The sequence below is a fragment of the Ischnura elegans genome, chromosome 5 (genome assembly GCF_921293095.1).
Source record: "Ischnura elegans chromosome 5, ioIscEleg1.1, whole genome shotgun sequence".
NCBI classification, from domain to species: Eukaryota; Metazoa; Arthropoda; class Insecta; order Odonata; family Coenagrionidae; genus Ischnura; species Ischnura elegans.
The window spans coordinates 51,961,255-51,978,758 of NC_060250.1; the positions used below are offsets into that span (position 1 = coordinate 51,961,255).

A 17,504-nucleotide genomic window follows, 5' to 3' on the forward strand; every position below is an offset into this window, starting at 1 on the left:
TATGTATTAGTAAAAGTGAATTGTGCAAGAAACTTAATAATGGAATACCCCTTACGATGATGATTACTTATTGAAACCCGAATTGTTTCATGTAAAAAAAAAGTAGTGGTCTAAGTAAAAGTTATGTATCCAAGAAAACTTTTTTGCGTATGGCAAAGTCTTTCGACCTTGTGGAGTTATGCTCTACCGGAGGCCGAGTCATCTGCTGATGAACTTTTTCTCCATGCATCCTCTAAAAGGGCTGAATTTTGAAATTTATGGCAGGGTGGCTGACCAAAATGATGTTGCGGACCATAATTGTTGAAAAGAGCTAGTGGGCTATAGTACCTCCTTAAATTCCTCTAGCTTTGCTGCTGTCCATATCTAAAGAATGCTACTACATGCTCAATGAAATTGCATAGTGACTTCATTTAGGTATTTCATGTTCCTAATTAAACTTATCTGTCAGGGCTCAGCAAGCTTGAAAATGCTCAGTGTGCTCTTCGAGGGTTAATTGCCCTTGAGGATTAGGTTACAGCTTTTAATCTAGTTGACTTGCAAATAAAAGTGTGGAATATTACAAACTCACTGACTGAATATATCAGAAATAAATTCAAAGGTGGTGTAAAAATACATATTTGGCATATCCTCAACAAAATGACGTACTAAGAGCATGAAACATTTTGGGAAAAGCTCACCACAAGCCGATGTTAACCTGATCTGTGCTCATTGGGTAACTGAGATGGTTGAGCCATTTATGGCTGAAGTGAACTGACCTTCTTGGGACTAACGATCTGCCAATGGCAATTTCACTTCATGCGTAAACAATTTTGGTTGTGTTTGAAAATCATTGTTAACAGTCATTGTCATTAATCATTCATCCTTATGCCATCCATGCAATCATTCTTGTTGGACACAGACGGCGGTGAGAAATTACTTAATTTGTTTCTTTAAAAGCCTGAATCTCATCTGGTGTGGCCAACACATAGGGTAGTTCCTCAGCATCAACCCCACTTTTTTCCACTAAGTTTCTTTATCTTTATTATGGATTGGCCAATTTTGACTGTAAAATCTCTAACTCTGATTGGCTTCCTAAATATTATCAGTCTGGCTACCTGTAGTTCATTTCACATCTGTCCCTCATACTGGAAACCATCACTTCTCTTTGAGCCGGATTGTCGGAGCAAATATCTATTCAACTTTTTAAATGCACTCTGCTGCATGCTTTTACTTTTTTAGTTCTTATTTAGTCTTTTTTTGCAGCCATCTGCCATTTTCTTAGAATTCCAGCCATTGGAATGGAGACTTAGATTCTCTTATAAAAAATATTTCAGCCCTCCATTGAATGATTTCTAAATGTTGTTTCTTTGAAGAGTATTTATCATGTAACACATGGTTTTAATCCCCAGTGTATCTCTCATAAGATGTGATAATTAAATAGAGTCCATTTTGAGTAGGAATCTTTTCATCTCCTGAATGTGACGTTTATTTCATGTTGCCATAGGATATTGCATAGGTGTTATTTTTCCTGTCCCAAACCCAAGTTCTGAGATTATTTTGGTATTCAGTTAATTTTTAAGGTGAGGATGTTTGTATTGACGTCAAGCAAGGGAGTAGTACCTCTAATATTACATTGCTGCATCGCATGGCTTATTTATTGGCAGTGGAAATTTATTGGCTTTACTTTCACTACATTTACTCCTCATCATTGGGTATGAATTGTAAAATATCGGTAGTTAAGTACACTAAACAAAACTATGGTCGTTAAATTAATTGGCAAATCCTATTGTTGCTTTTATTATTTTGGAACATCAGAAGCAAAACAATTAGGTAATTGGGTTCATGAGATTCACATACAAGCCATTAAGGTAGACTTAGCTACTTTCACATAAGGTATTACAATTTTGTAAGATGTCCTAGGCCTCCAAATACTTCAGTGTACATAGTTCCCTCCTAATATCTGGCTATTACCCAGGTGTTTTTAAAATAATGCTAGCAATGTATTAAATTATGTATCTGCATAAAGTTCATTGTGCTAGTATCCCTAGTTATGCCAGAATTGTATCTCTTTGGTTTTACTTTTGTATAAGACCATGGTTATTTGATGCGGTTGAGTTTCATGTTCAATGGACAGCATTACAAAAATCATCGTGCTACCACAGTTAACTTTCAGTTTCTTCTTATGTAGTGTACCTCAAGCAAGATTATTACTTAAATAATTATTTTGGAATGGTTGTAACTCATCTTTTAGCACCTTTCTTCATCAAACCAATACCTACCTGCTATGGTACTCTTCTATCCTCCATGCTAGTGTATGCATTTAATCATCATACCCAATTGATGTATTGACCATGTATCATTAACGCTGTGAACAAGAAGTCATCATTTGGTGATGACATCAGTTCTCTAGGGTCTTGACTTTCTATATTACATTTGACGTATTCACAAGGTTTTATTGTGAACAAAAAAGCTGGAAACATGTTCCATGTCAAATATATCATGAATCTCCTTCCTCATTACATGCAATCTCTTTCTTTCTTTATGATCTCTAGAGAACACACTTTCCAAATCTAATGGTTTTTTTCCGTGGGTTGTTCATTTTTTCCTTCTAATAATTTTTCAGAATGTTGAGCTACCAGAGGCATTTTCGAAAGAGCTCAGATCTTTGTTGGAAGGTTTGCTGCAAAGAGACATTGATAAGAGATTGGGATGCAGAGGCCGTGGGTAAGCGTTGCATTTCTATCTTTTCATGTACATACCTACTCATCTTCTTGAAGATAGGGTTAATAAACACTAATCACATTTTTACATTGATTTTTCTAATAATAATGAAATATATTGTAGTTTGTAAAGGAATTAGGTATGATTATTTACACCATGTGAGAACATTCACCCATTTGGGTATTTATTTCTCTGTGAAAATAATCTTATGTTATCTCATCAATGAATTTAATGGAAGGTAAAGCATGGAGTTTATTCTACAGTTCACCTTTTTGAGGATGAAGGATTGTTTTCTGAGAAAAATAGTAAGGATTACATGTATTATCTCATGTTGGTATTGCCATTATTATTAAGTTATTGGTTTATAGTTACTTATAAAATTGAAGAATTTTCACTCAGCCTAACTGTGCATCTGGTCCAATTAATTTTTTTTGTTTTAATTCTCCTTTGCTCTGAAAATCTGCTATTGCAGTGTTGATTTTGAATCCAAACATTTTGGATTTGTCCAGCAATTTAATTTTTTGTGTATGAATGAGTTTCACCCTTTTCCACTCTACAGTGCTGATGAAGTGAAGGACCACGCATTTTTTGCTGGCATTGATTGGCAGCAGGTCTATCTGCAGAAGTACACTCCACCACTTATTCCTCCACGGGGGGAGGTCAATGCAGCGGACGCATTTGATATTGGCTCTTTTGATGAAGAGGACACTAAGGGCATCAAGGTGTGTTATTTTTCTTTATATGCGTACACAAAAATCTCTGATCAAAAAATTCACACAGCATAAATGTCATGTTATCTGTGTGGGATGAAAATATTGGGAGCTTGTAAGGAATGTGTAAAGTAGGTGCTGTAAATTATATGATATAAATTGAATGATATAAATTTCATTGAGTGTTATACAGTGGAACCTCGTTAAAGCGAGTACGGGCTATAGCGACACCCCCGCTATAACGAGAGATAGCCGATGCACCGTCAATTGACCCTATAATGAGCGTGTTAAAAAATTCGTTTTAACGAGACCCTTTCGGTGTTGGCTCTCGCCATAGCGAGGGTTTCACCGCCGGAAGACTTTCATCAAGACTCCTTAACCTCTGTAATTGCTAGCGATCTGTTAGAAATGAAGTTAATGGAGTGCTCAGTCTCAAATTTATGTGGTAAACTGTCTTTCGATAAATATAATGATTGACGAAACAATGCTTTGCATGATTTTTATTCAGTGCGGCGCTTATAAATTGTTCGAATAGTTAGTCGTTGTTTGAGTAAGGAAATTTAGTGATGCAAAAAAACATCGCCTTTCGTCTGGATTTATGCTTACGCTTATCAGATAGATGTTTATCTGTCGCCGCACCACTCCTGTTCCTGTATATCTGTTCGCAAGAGGTATATTGGCTATTATTTGCTCCACCTCCGGTAAAGCGACAATTCGCTATAACGAGTGTTTATTAGTGCACCGTGGGGTGTCGTTATATCGAGGTTGCACTGTATATTACTATCCTGCTGCATTAATGGCAGAGAAATTCACAATAACAGCCATGGGAAAAAATTCCTGTGGATCAGGGATCGAACTGTGTCAGAAATCACACCCAGGGCTGAATTCAAATGAAAAGAGGCCCTAAGCTATTCACCTTATGAGTAGTGCTGTGCAAGAGTCTCCTATTGGCGGTTGAGATGAGAATTTCATTTCTCGGCATGGTCAGGATGAGACTCGAGAAATCTTGACCCATCAAGACTTCTCGACACCCATCGAGACTATTGGGAAAGGTGAGAATTTCAAATGAGGATCACCATGAGTTGAAAATAGAGTTTACAATGGTATCTTTTACAGATTTCTTAATATTTCGATCTGTGAGTTTTCTTATGTATCCATTATTTAAGTGCTCCGTCAGATGATAAGGATATTCTCATAGGCGACCTTCCGATCAAATTTAAATAGACTCTCAATCAGTTGTAATTGTCGAAATTGATAGCGGAGGGACTAAGGAAGTTGCGTCAACAGAATTATGGCTCCCGCTTTATAAAATAATCGCTTGTGGCTGAAAAGAGTCAGTAAAGTTACCACGCCAATCTGTGGTTTAAAAAGTTAAATAACCACGAATATTTTTGAAGGAAAATCGGAAAAGTTAGAAAGGCATAGCCACGGGAAGTTATCAAATGTATTAGATAAGATATTCGGGCATTCAGTGGGAAAAGGCTACATAACCAGAACGCTTGGTTGCGCCGATAGCAACGCCGCTTAAAAAATGAAATTTTTGACAACACGTCAAAAATGTAAATACTACTTCAATTTTACTTTTTAATAATTTCCATCATTATTTAATGATTATCATGTAGAAAAAAAAATTCTTCAACTAAATCTGCACTGAGGCAAGTTCTTCTTTCCCTGGCAGGTATCAAATGTATTAAATAAGATACCCGGGCCAAGGATGAAGTTCCCCTTGAAAAAATCTAATTTAGCAAGCAAGGTATTGATGTCGCCAGTCCAAATGGTGGTACATGTGGGGGAAGTTGTCCTTGGTATATTTAACTTTGCACCTTTGTGTGTGACTGTGTAACTTTGAAATTCATCATCGCCGAATAGAGCAACAAAGTAGAGTTTTTCACTCCGACGGTGGCTTAGTAAGCACAACCTCTGCCACATGTGCTACCATGTGGACTTGTGACGTCAATACCTTGTTTGGTAAAACCTATCCCGAAGTTCCCTCTGAGAAAATGGCTTGGAGGTATAACTGGCTAATATGCCTGATCAGCAATCCGGGTTTGAATCCGGCTAAAGTCTAATGGGAACTTCATCCTTGATGTGCCTATATCTTCAAGTGCTGAAATGCTGAAAATTATAGTCCACAATTTAGTAGTTTTGATGCATGTCATTACCTCAATAGAGCCAACACTCATTGTCAGTCTGCCTCATTAAGGGTTAAAAGAATTCTTAATAAGTAAAACTGGGATACTTACTGAAGAATGGCTCAAAAATAATACACTGTATCAGAACTAGTCATCTCATTAAATACATGCTTATCCAATAAGTGTAAAAATTGCATTTTACTCATCAGTGGGAAATATGTACGGCATAAATAATTGAGCTCGCTAAGGCCCGTGCTAGGCAAAAGTAAACATGAGTGGCAAATGGCCTAAACCATGAAACATCGTCTATCTGACATTAAATTTTATTTATTACAACAACATATGCACTCCCTGAAAGAGAAACACAACACTGCATGGACTTCTTCTCTTACAAAGAGAGGATGGATGTGTGAAACCAAATTTGAAGTGAGAATGTTGAAGTTTAAGGACATTTTTAATTAATGTAAATATGTTATTCTTGAACCTGAAGCTTGCATTTATTTTATCGCAACTGTGAAAAAATATATTTTTATGGTTACTTAAATAAAACTACTTAAAGTAAAGATTTTTTAAGTGACTGAAAAAATAACTTTTACATAAAAGTTACCTTTTTAACTTTAATCTGTTAATTTTGAAATGGTAACTCCAAATCAAACTCTACACAAGCCTTAACAGTTCACATCTACCCAGCTATTGTGATTGTTTAATGATTCAAAATTTTATGGTTAGATAAATAATTTTTGCTCATTACAGTTGACTGATGCTGACCAGGACTTGTACAAGAACTTTCCCTTGGTGATCTCTGAAAGATGGCAAGCAGAAGTGGCCGAAACTGTCTTTGAGACAATCAATAATGAAGCTGATAAAGTGGAACACAAGCGGAAAGCGAAGCAAAAGCTTAAGTTTGATACTGATGAAAAAGGTAAAGTTGTGACTAAACTATATTTTAGTATACAAGAATTGCCATGAGAAAAAATTCCCCTGGACCGGGAATCGAACCACGGACCTTTGGCTTTCCGGGCCACTGCGCAGACCACTACGCTATCCAGGTTCTTTAATTCTCATGGCAATTTTACCGAGGCTCATAGTACTAGGTGTTAGGCCCTCGCGGTCCATCAAGGATGGTGACGCGAGGGAGAAAGGACTTCCAAGAAGCCACAACCGGTTGAGAGCCTCAAACCTGCGCTAAAGCAGCGCAAAGCGGCTTTAGCGCAGCCAAAGCCAAGGTCCGTGGTTCGATTCCCGGTCCAGGGGAATTTTTTCTCATGGCAATTCTTGTATATTTCACCGCCGTTCACACGGCAGGTTTAGAAATATTACATATATTTTAGTATTTTGAAATTTGTCATCAGCAGTCATAACAGTGATGCTTAAATTAGAGATAGTCCTCTGAAATTTCAAACCTTTTCTCTCTGTCCTATGGAAAAATCTTATTATTCATGATTATTTTGTCCATAAGGTCAACTCCAGAAATATTGATTTTATGTGGTGTAAGTTTCGAGAAAATGGGTGGAATAGCTCCTCAGCTCCACCCCCCTATGTAACCCCCGTAAAACTTGTATGATATGCAGCATGATGTGGTGGAAGTTCTTGATATTAGTTGAATGTAATATTACAATTTTTCCACAGCATTCCATTGAACTGACCCATAAACATGTCTCTTTAGGGGATATTATGGCTTCCATTAATTACGTGAGGAATTTAGGGGTCAAGCCAAGACTCTCACCTAATCTCACGTGGGGAGAAAAGGGGTCCTTGCAATTATACCATAATTGTTTTCCGCAAGAAATACTGTAAAATTAAGAGAAAACTGGGTTGAGATGAGCAAAACGTGTTTCTCTATTAAAATATGACTAAATTCTACCCAATAATATGTATTGTGGTCACGCAAACTCCACAAAGTAGCAGGGAGTAGCTCTTCAATTGTTTAGTTCCCGGTGAGCCAAAAGGTGAGTCAACATTTGTGAATTCTATTGTGACATGGCTTTGTTAGCATGTCAGCAATGAAGCACAGATTAATGTATTTACACTGAAAATAGGTACACATTTTGATCAATCTTGTGTGCGATGAGGGAGAGGGGGTAGGGGGTCAAACCAAATCTCACAATATCTCTCACGGGTGGGGGTGGGGGGGTAGACCAAAATCACCTCACGTAATTAATGGACGCCCCTTCATGGACCCTTTTTCATGCCCTAATTATGAGATTGGATGAATCTTCTCTAATAACCAGAATAAGTAATCCTATACTTGTTTTTATGATCCAGCCAGCCAGCTTTTTTTTGCCAGCTTCTTGTTTATGTTGATTCTCCGTATCTATATATTAAATGTTGATTATTGGTTACTTATTTGAAGTAAAAGGAAGAGAATCTTCATTCTTTACTAAAAGCAAGTTGTATCTTTATTGTGCCCGTTTAAGTTTTAGAGGCATTGAATTAGTTGAATTTTTTGCTCAGCAGTTTTTATAAAGATGAGCAATATGAAGTTCAGCACCATCACCCCAGGCATTGCGAAGTTGAAGGGGAGTAGCTATCAGTGGCGGATCTATGGTCTATCCCCCTTGTGTATCCAATTTACACTAGGTAGAGTGGTAATTTTTTTCTGACCCCCACTACTGCTGGAATTTTTAACCCCACTTATCCCCGCTGGATCTGCAACTGGTAGCTATTATGCTACGTGGAAGACATGCACAGTGGAAGCATATAGGACCCATAACCTTGTAGCGATGGTACGTAAAACTTAAATGGGTGCAATAAAGACACAAGTTGCTTTAAGTAAAGAACAAAGATGCTCTTCCTTTTACTTTAAATAAGAAAACCAATAATCAGCAATATAATATATTGATACAGAGAATCGACATAGCAACCAAAGATGAAAATGACACAGGATTATAAAAACCAACAATTTGGAGATTGGCTGAGTCTTCTCTAATAACCAGAATAAGTAATCCTATAATATGGTGATTTTTTTTCAGAATCTGATTGCATTCTTCACGGGTATATTAAGAAGCTTGGTGGTCCATTTGCGTCAGCATGGCAGACGCGGTATGCTAAGCTCTACCCGAATCGGCTTGAGCTACATCCGGAATCTGGGAGTACAAAACCAGAATTGATTTTCATGGACCAAATCGAGGAAGTAAGCGCTGATTTGGTTCACGTGAAGAGTGAGCAGTGCATTGTGGTTCGTTCGCGGGATGCAAAGATTGTGCTCACAAACCCTGTAAGTACAACGACTCTTGTATGAAAAAAAATTTTGTTTCTTAGTTCATCATGCATATTTTTTTTTTCTTTAAGGGTAATACATTTTTTGATATTTTGATGAGTTTCTCATGTAAAGTTGGTTATTCATAATAGTACATATTTGTTTTCATTCTTATCAATTCATTTCATCTTATGCATACCATTTTCCCCGAAATATTATGCTTGCCTTAAGCTGATAAACCCAAACTAATAAACTGAATTTCTTAGTACATATTTTCTTTTGTATCACTGTTGTTAATTACTATCAGAAATTTTGTTATATATGGATTTAAAAAAGTAGTCATATTTGAATTGCACATGTCAAACATTCAAAGGATAGGGCAAACAGACTGCCCATTGCTACTCTACTGCTTCACCTTCTACTGCCTGTTTCCACAAGGTGACCTTCTCAACTCAGCAGTGAGGTATCAACATAAGATGTTACAGAAAGCAGCATCTTCAATTCTTTAAAAACATACTTATCTGTGCGTCATAGTACTTTCTCACTATATAATGATTATATTTTACAACAAGTAATACAGAGAACAAATGTAAAAAGCCTTCTGTTTGATCTGCGGTGGGAATAGGTTTTGGTCTACCATATTTTTACTAACTCCACCATTACCCAAGAACCCTGGTCCACTGAGCACATATTGGAGACCTGCAATGTAGAGAGTTCTAATGTTATAATTTTTATTTGGAAATGCAGAATTACCGTATGTGCCTGAATATAGTCCCCCCTTTTTTCCAAAAATGCCCATGATAAAAGTTAAGGGGGGACTATATTCAAACCCATTTTTTAAATGTTTTCCCGAAACTCAAGCCTCAAAATTAGGGAGGGGGACTATATTCGGAGGAATACGGTAACTTTTCTATACTTTTACCCAGTGTGATGTCATCTTTCATTTCTTTGATATTTTGCCACCCTGGAGTAGTGGTAATTTAACTGTCGAATCTTTCCTCATTAGTGATATTTTACTGTGAAGTCTTTCCAATTTTTTTTGAGGATCATTCTGTCTACTTCCTACTATGCACTGCTTTAATCCTGGGTGGGCTAATCATTGTTTGTTTCCTTCTATCAGGATGAAATTGGACTGAAAGAATGGGCTCTCTCACTACGATCTGCACACAAGTGCTCACTGGAACTGCTCGGTAGCATGGCGAAGAAGGCTGGCAAAATATACGGTACGGAACGCGATGCAGCTTCTGCAGCTAATGCGGCTGTGCCCAACAACCGAAGCAATCCTTTCATCGCGAGAAACGCCAACGGAAATTGAGAGAACCTCAAGTGCCCCATTGTCTGCAGAATTCTCATTTGACTCTTTGAGTATTGAGTGAATCGTATCTTTACCCCCCGGTAACACAGAAATCATCTGATCGCCCCCTCCTCCGCCACCCTCAATTTAAGTCATCTCCATTATTGTGTGAGTACTCCGTGAGCCTTTTCCTTTCACCCTCAGAGATAAGGTTTCCCCCCTCTTATCACTTAACCGCGGAAATGGAAGGCAAAGTCTAGGAGGGGGAGATGTCAGTTGTCACTGCAATTGAATCTTTTGATTCACCCGTTGCCGTCTTTCTCAACGATGTAATCACAAAAAAAAATCATTACAGAGCTTCACTGACCCATTTAACCCACTTTCTGTCATGATCAAATTGTGTCAACTATATAACTGAATAATGTTTAGAAGGGTGAGAGCCTTTATCAATAATTCATACCAATGCGTCGTGATTTTCAGTACCTTTGCATATATTTTTTATTTAAGCATTAGTGAGTGATTGTGAGGACTGAAGATATAACAATGAGTGTTTGGACATTCACTCAGATTTTAATATTGTTGGTAATGAGTTTACCGATGTGTGACATTGTGCAATCAAGTCATATTCGTCGATAGGGGTATATATGTATGTAATGTACATTGGTTCTCTTCAAAGGGGTAATTTGCCTCTAATGCCATGCAGTCTAGTGAGAAAAATTCTGAATAATGCAGCTCTCATCTTAGCATAATTACAGCATTTGAGTAAAATGTGTCATGAAAGCATTTTTTCCCTATTCTTTGCCCCAGAATAACCCTATTTTCTGTAAGGATTGCATGTTTTCTTATGTTAAAGCAACTTCTTTTTTTTTAAATTCCTGCTGTCAACATAGATCTTTATTTTTACCTTTGTTAGATTATCTTTATCACTTTTGATTTGTCACCATACTGAAAAATCAACATGGCCAACATGCAAGATTCAATAGATAATAGCCTTCATTTCCATTCCACTGTTCTAGTTTCTGCTCTTTTTAAGTATTCAACCATCACGGAGGGTGGGAAGAATAAACTTGTTTACTTATGTTCTTGACTATACTGCGTTAAAAAAAAAAAGGAAACTGGATTTTGAGAAATACATGCCTACGTTGCAAGTTTGATGAAGAATAAGTGCAGATGGGATGATTGTGTGAAAGTGTTAATGAAAAGGCTGCATATAAGTGCTGACAAGTTGGCTGTATACAAAAGTGTTTCACAAAAATGGCCACTGATAATGCAGTTAGTGACTCATCTATTTGTTTTCCCTGAAGAACCAATGGCTTCCCTTTCTGGGATGAAAAAAAAAATAAGCTAAAGCTGAAACATTGACTTACGTCTGGACTCTTTTGATGAGCCCACTATTTAAAGGATATGAAAAGGCAATGAAAAAAAAAAACTTTTGAAGGGGTTAGTTGAAGTGCATTGCATGAAACATGATTTTTAGATTAGCTTTTAAGAGGAAAAAATGGTAGCCGGTATTGTACAGTATAGTGTGTCTCGTTTTAGTGTGAATGGGTGAATGAATATTTTTTGTGAGTCTTTGTTAATCCTGAAAGATGGAAGGTGAATGGATCGTGTGAATAGAAGTGTAACTTGGGACTTTGGACTTTAGTGACTTCATGAAGAGGATGCTACTATAATGGAAGCTGTACCTTGTCTGTGAGAACAAGTGTCGTAGTAGTGATATGGCCTTTACTGTGCAAGGGTGAGAGTTATTACACCTCCCTGCTAAAATTGTTGGAGAGGTAGAAGGTATTTTCATGTGCCATTGAAGGAAGTTCTATAGCTGTGAATTGATGCTATCTCCATATTTAGGCAAGCCTGCTTCTGATTTTATTTTTCATTTTAAGTTCTTCATATCATGAACAGTATTTTATATTACAGCTTTTAATTTGTTAATATTGTGGCATTCAGTCTAATTTTCCTGGTGAAGTGTTCAAGTACTTGAACACCTAATTGACATGCAAAATGATTGGCTCCAGCTATCATTGTATTGAGTTTTTATTTTTTGGACAATCGATTTCAAATAATTGAGCAAGCATCATTCTTTATTTTTCATTGTGCTGATGCGGCGGGAATTTTTTGTTAGGAATCATGATGACCCTAGTTAAACATTTTAGTTGATATAATTTGTCAATCAGCCCCACGTAATTATTTTAGGTAGGTTTCAAAGACACTCCCTATTTTTAACCGATTTTTTTTACTCTACAGGAGTTTCATCTGGAGCCTCATTTTTACTTTTCATTTTATACAAAGTTTTGCTTTGTCATAAAAACAAATAAACACCACTTCCAGTGAAATATCCAATACATATTATGATTTGTAACTTATCTGTTTCATGCTGCATGGTTTATCTTGATAATGTTTTTGTTAAGGGAAAGAGAAAGCTAAGATGATTAAAATACTGTTTTCTAAAAAATATTTTGGTCTCAAATTCTAGTTAAGTATTATAAACTTAAATCCAATTAATTTTATTTTCTACAGATTCCCATTCTTCTTTGTATTGGCATTCTTATTTCCATATGCGTAAACTACATTCTCAAACATATTCAGAAAATGCTAATGCCACAATTGCCGAGAACTGTACTTATCTAATGATGAAGCCATAATACTGAATGAATTTCACTAATGCTGAGGCTTTTTAATTGAAATGACCCCTTGCGGATAAAAAATATATGCTTTGTATTTTATGTTGTCTATTGTCCATGTCATACATGGTTGTAATGCATGAGGATATAAATGGACTTGAATTTTCTCAAATTAATTTGGAATTTTTTGGGCTTCGCAATGAGGTAAAATTCCCCTCTTAGTGGTGACAGAAATTGCCTCATTGGTAGTCAAAAAAATTTATGAGGAAAATAGGGATCACTCTAATATTATTTATTGCTTTTAAAAATTATTTTAACCTTTTTATATTTCTACTTTTTTGCCCTTCATTCATTTGGTTGAAACGAGATTAAGCTTTTCCTGCATAGGGCTGCCCTACAATTTACTGAGACATGGTGTGTAGCCTATTTTTTTCCCTTTGTATGAATATTTTCTTTTGGTGTAAGAGAGCTATCCTTCTGAGCTGGATCTACATAGTGAGTGAAAATGTGCATATATAGCTGACTTTCTTTACGAGTGTCTGGAGGCTAAATATTTGTGACTGAAAAGGAAGAAAAGAACAGTCGCTGATCACCACACACCTTACTAAGCATTTTCCTCTCCCATAATTTTTTTTGCAGGAATAATATGAAAGTGAAAAGCACCTGAAATGGAATATACCCTTCGCCTCCCATCCGAATTTTTACATCGGTGGGGGAATGGTTATTTCATGTACGGTGATATTGACATATATGAGAAATTATGTATTGAAAGCATTGTCCCCAATCTTTTTTCATGCATGTGAATTTTAAAAAAAAATTGTGCGTGTGAGTGCTATGTGAGTGAGTAGTTACACTTGCGGCCATGGCTTTTCACAATCAGTGTTCACTTCAAGCTCATATGTTTTTTCTATCATTATTCAATCTCTTTGTGGTATGTGTGGGGAGTCTTCCGATTTATGTGCTAGACCTTTTGATGAGTGTTGTCACTACGGGTGAAACTACCCTGTGTGGAAGTATATATAAATATGAATATATATACATAAATGTTCTTGTAAAAACATAGGTATATGTTTGTATCTTTATTGCTATTGAAAAAGAATTTTTTTAGAAATGGTACTGCTAGACATAATTAAGAGGCAAACCCATTTTGATGTATCTAGTTAAAACTTTTTCTCACAAACCTCATTATGACTGCCTGAATTTGTTTTTGTTGGTATTTGCAATCGAAATAGGCGTAAACCCATGTACAGAACACTTGTAATATATAATAAGTATGTGTCCCCAAACTCATTATTTTTTCAGAGACATAAAAAGGTGTATCTTCGAGTCTTTTCCTCTAAGCCAACTTTGCACTTGGCTTCTCCTATGGATGTTTGACTTCTTTCTTAGAAGGAAGTTTTTTGTACTCAAATTTTTAAAGCAACAAAAAACAATGCTTATATATTTCTCTCCTTTTCTTCGCTTGAGTCTGCGTAAATGTTTATGATGTACGTCTAACCTTCTTCACTTAACTAATTGCTACTAATGCTGCAGTTTTGTGTTCGTAGCTATTTTAATGTTTTATTTTTACAATTTTGTAGAACCCACTTGCATCCTTTGCCTAAAATGTAATGTGTGCCCTTAAGTTGTTATATAACTATATTCTGAAAGGCATATTATTATCTAATGACTAACATGAATGGAATTCATTTTAGGAAACACATGAAGGTATTTGACACCAAATCTGTAATGTTAGATACTCCACGTAAGCAACATTGGAGACATAGTATATATGAATCATAATTTATGTCACTAAGTCTTCCAATCAGGATCACTTGTTTACCCTGGTAGTGATTAGGAACAAGTTAAGTTAGTATTTATTAATGGAAAGGTTGTAAATGCTAGAGATGTAGAAATATAGACCGTAAACTGTAGGGAAGTAAAAAATTGCTCCGTGTACAGATTAAAAAGAAAAAAATGTTTTGCACATCATTTAGTGAGGTGACAGGGATGTAGTGATGTTTTTGAGATTGAGAATTTGTGTGACGAGTGAATGTTTCGTACTCCGAAATGGTTTAGTCTGAGTACGCCTGTGTAACATAGTGCTGTGCTTCATTTCCCTCACCAGTTGTTGAACGAGGAATTCATGTTTTACTGTTTTTTGGCAGTGTAAAAACTAATAAACAATGAAGCCCATTAGCCTTGGAATATGATGAAGGTGGAATGACTTGTGTATTCTCAGGGTTTGCCTTGCTTAAAAGACTTGTCATATTAGACCATTCTATTCTTTGAATGGCAACTTTACTTTATCTATAATTTCCGGAAACGATCCCTATGTTCAGCATCTCTAATCTTTGTTGCATCCCAAAGGAAAAGTCTGGCTGAATCTAGTTGCAGCCTTGTTGAACGAAAACAAAAGGATTCGACCAATTCAAAGAAGCTTTTTGCTTAGGTTTGACCTACCTCTATGCGTATTTCCAACAACTGGTGTTGACTTGGCATTTTTCGAACTTTATAAATTTGTATGTTTTGCCTTTACTATGCATCACCATATATCTAATCCAATTTTTAGCAAACAAACATATTTTTGTTGAATCTAGTTTGGTGGTATCTAGGTCCAGGTAGAATTTTTCCTCAGGGATCCAACAACACTCACACACGTAACAACATAATGTAATTCATGTTGTTATTCAAAAGAAATGAGAGTGTTTTGATAAAATTAAAATAATAATGGATTAGTCGATGATTTTTAAACACTGTACATAATTGCTTTGTATTAATGTATCTGTGAATGAGTTTTTAATTGTTCTTTATTGTATCCCCGTGTTGAAGGTGAATTTTCACACTTAATGAAGTGAACATTGATTGTGTGTGGCATTTGTTATAGCTATCAAAAATGCCCTTTTGTCAATAGCTCTTACTGGCTGCAAGGAAGCGGTTTAAGCTGAGTGAGTTGCACATTATGTGATACTGTTTTACCTGTTACTGTTGTAAGTTTGAATTGAGTGAAAGAAATATATGTATGAAATTTTTAGAGGAAGTCAGTTCTCTCCTCCCATGAAACCAAATCCTTATTTTAGCACTCCTATCCAGCCAGGTGCAGCCACTAATTGTGCCAGTGAAAAATTTGTTGCCTGCAAATGTATAAACATATATTTTACACAGCCACAGGATTTAAGTGGAGAGCACTGGTATCAATCCTGCAGGGGACTTTTCCCCCAACATTTGATTGTGGGATATATAGAGAATTTTATGAAATAAGAGAATTTTACAAGGTTATTATGAATTAGCATAGCTGTATTCTTAAGTAGGTACAGGGGCGCCGACTTATAAGAGATATTGGGGGGGCCATATTGGGCCCATATCGGAGGTCTTGCCCCAGGAAGAGGTTAAATTGAAAGTGTGTCGCAGCACCGAAACACTACCATGATTCACAACACTTGATTCAGTTAACCTGCTTAACGTTATAATTATTTGTTTCAACACTCATTGTTGAATTTATTTTAAAAGGTAACTATCGTCAAGCATGGGAAATAAAAATCACCAATATATTTTTGTGATTTCACACGGCATAATATAACTTAATTATTGAGGGGGCTCTGCCCCCCCAAACGAATCTTTGAGGGGGCTCGGACCCCCTCAGGCCCCATGGAGTCGGTGCCACTGAGTAGGTACTTCTTAGGGCACTATTTTATGTGGAAACACTATGATTCATACAATCAAGTATTGTTTTTTCTCCTGATGGGATATAAAATTAGGTAGAGCTTGGGTATGAAATGGGGTTAAAAAATCCTTTAAAAATCTTAATTTCCATGATTTTTTTTAAATTTCCAGGGGAGGGCCCTCAGACACCCATTCCAATGATAGGTATTCGATACCCTCCAGATATCCCGGAAGCCCATCCCCCTCAAAGTTTTACTGCAATTGGCACCAATGATGGAGAGGACAATGAGTAGACCAAGAGGGCTCAATAGGAAACCTCAGTGACATCTCAATGGGACTTTCTTAAGCATGAATACCTATTCATGATTGAGTTCAAAAAAAGGATGACATGAAGAGTTGAGAAAATGCTTGTCCACTAAAATTCAAACTGAGAGTTCCAATGGCAGAGACCAGTACCTACTGTGTGGTATAGTAAATATACATCGCTGTTTTCTATTTCCTAGCTACAGCTAATAGCCCATGGCATTCTTTAATCCTGCTGTGTTAGGAGTGGGAGGCAGGAAGATACAAAGACCCCTCAGAATATACACTCTTTGGGCCCTAATAGGCAAAGCAAACCTTTTTCAATGACCTCATAGGACTCAAAACTTTGGATCCCTGGTAACTAACATGAAATGGAGAATATGATCGGGCTCCTTTGAAATCACATGATGGTATAAGGAGGACCAAATCATTCCAATAAAATATGTATCTTGGTATACCAAGGACATGAGGAAAAAATAGCTGCAGGAACTTGAGTAACTGGCTTGGTAATTGATAGTAAAGAATCTCTACGCTATACAAATACTCAACCATTGTAATTAAAAGAATTCTTGAACAATTTTTAGAATGCATCATACTTAAATGAGGATTATTTTTTGAAGATGGTGTCCCCTCAGCTAAAATTATTCCAATGGCCCTGATCCAATCTTTGCACACTAATAAAGATCCATATTGTATTGTGGGATTGTCTCCCCAGTCTTTCAGACTTCTTATGCTCTCTCCCATAAGATTGCTGGAGACCTCTCTTTGATGTTCATATCACTTAGAATATTTTTAATGATTTCAATTTGTGCGTACTATACCCACTGAATTACCCCATCGCCTCGCCTTATTTTCTTTTTCAGAGTAGGTACATGAAAGCTAAATATTCCTAAAAATTTGAGT

At 36.4% G+C, this 17,504-nt stretch overlaps 1 protein-coding gene across 3 annotated transcripts in view; it reads left to right on the forward strand.

Moving 5' to 3' along the window:
- The window catches only part of LOC124158877 (G protein-coupled receptor kinase 1), an 801,258-nt gene extending 785,589 nt beyond the window's left edge, over positions 1-15,669 (forward strand). For 2 of the 3 annotated variants that reach the window (XM_046534274.1, XM_046534276.1), the window contains exons 12-17: positions 899-904; positions 2,603-2,703; positions 3,260-3,422; positions 6,296-6,464; positions 8,515-8,759; positions 9,862-15,669. In XM_046534274.1, coding sequence (XP_046390230.1) covers positions 899-904; positions 2,603-2,703; positions 3,260-3,422; positions 6,296-6,464; positions 8,515-8,759; positions 9,862-10,056 — 879 coding nt within the window. In that variant the 3' untranslated portion in view covers positions 10,057-15,669. The remainder of the gene's footprint in view (positions 1-898; positions 905-2,602; positions 2,704-3,259; positions 3,423-6,295; positions 6,465-8,514; positions 8,760-9,861) is intronic. The other variant, XM_046534275.1, reaches the window with a different exon arrangement.
- The last annotated feature ends 1,835 nt before the right edge of the window (positions 15,670-17,504 follow it).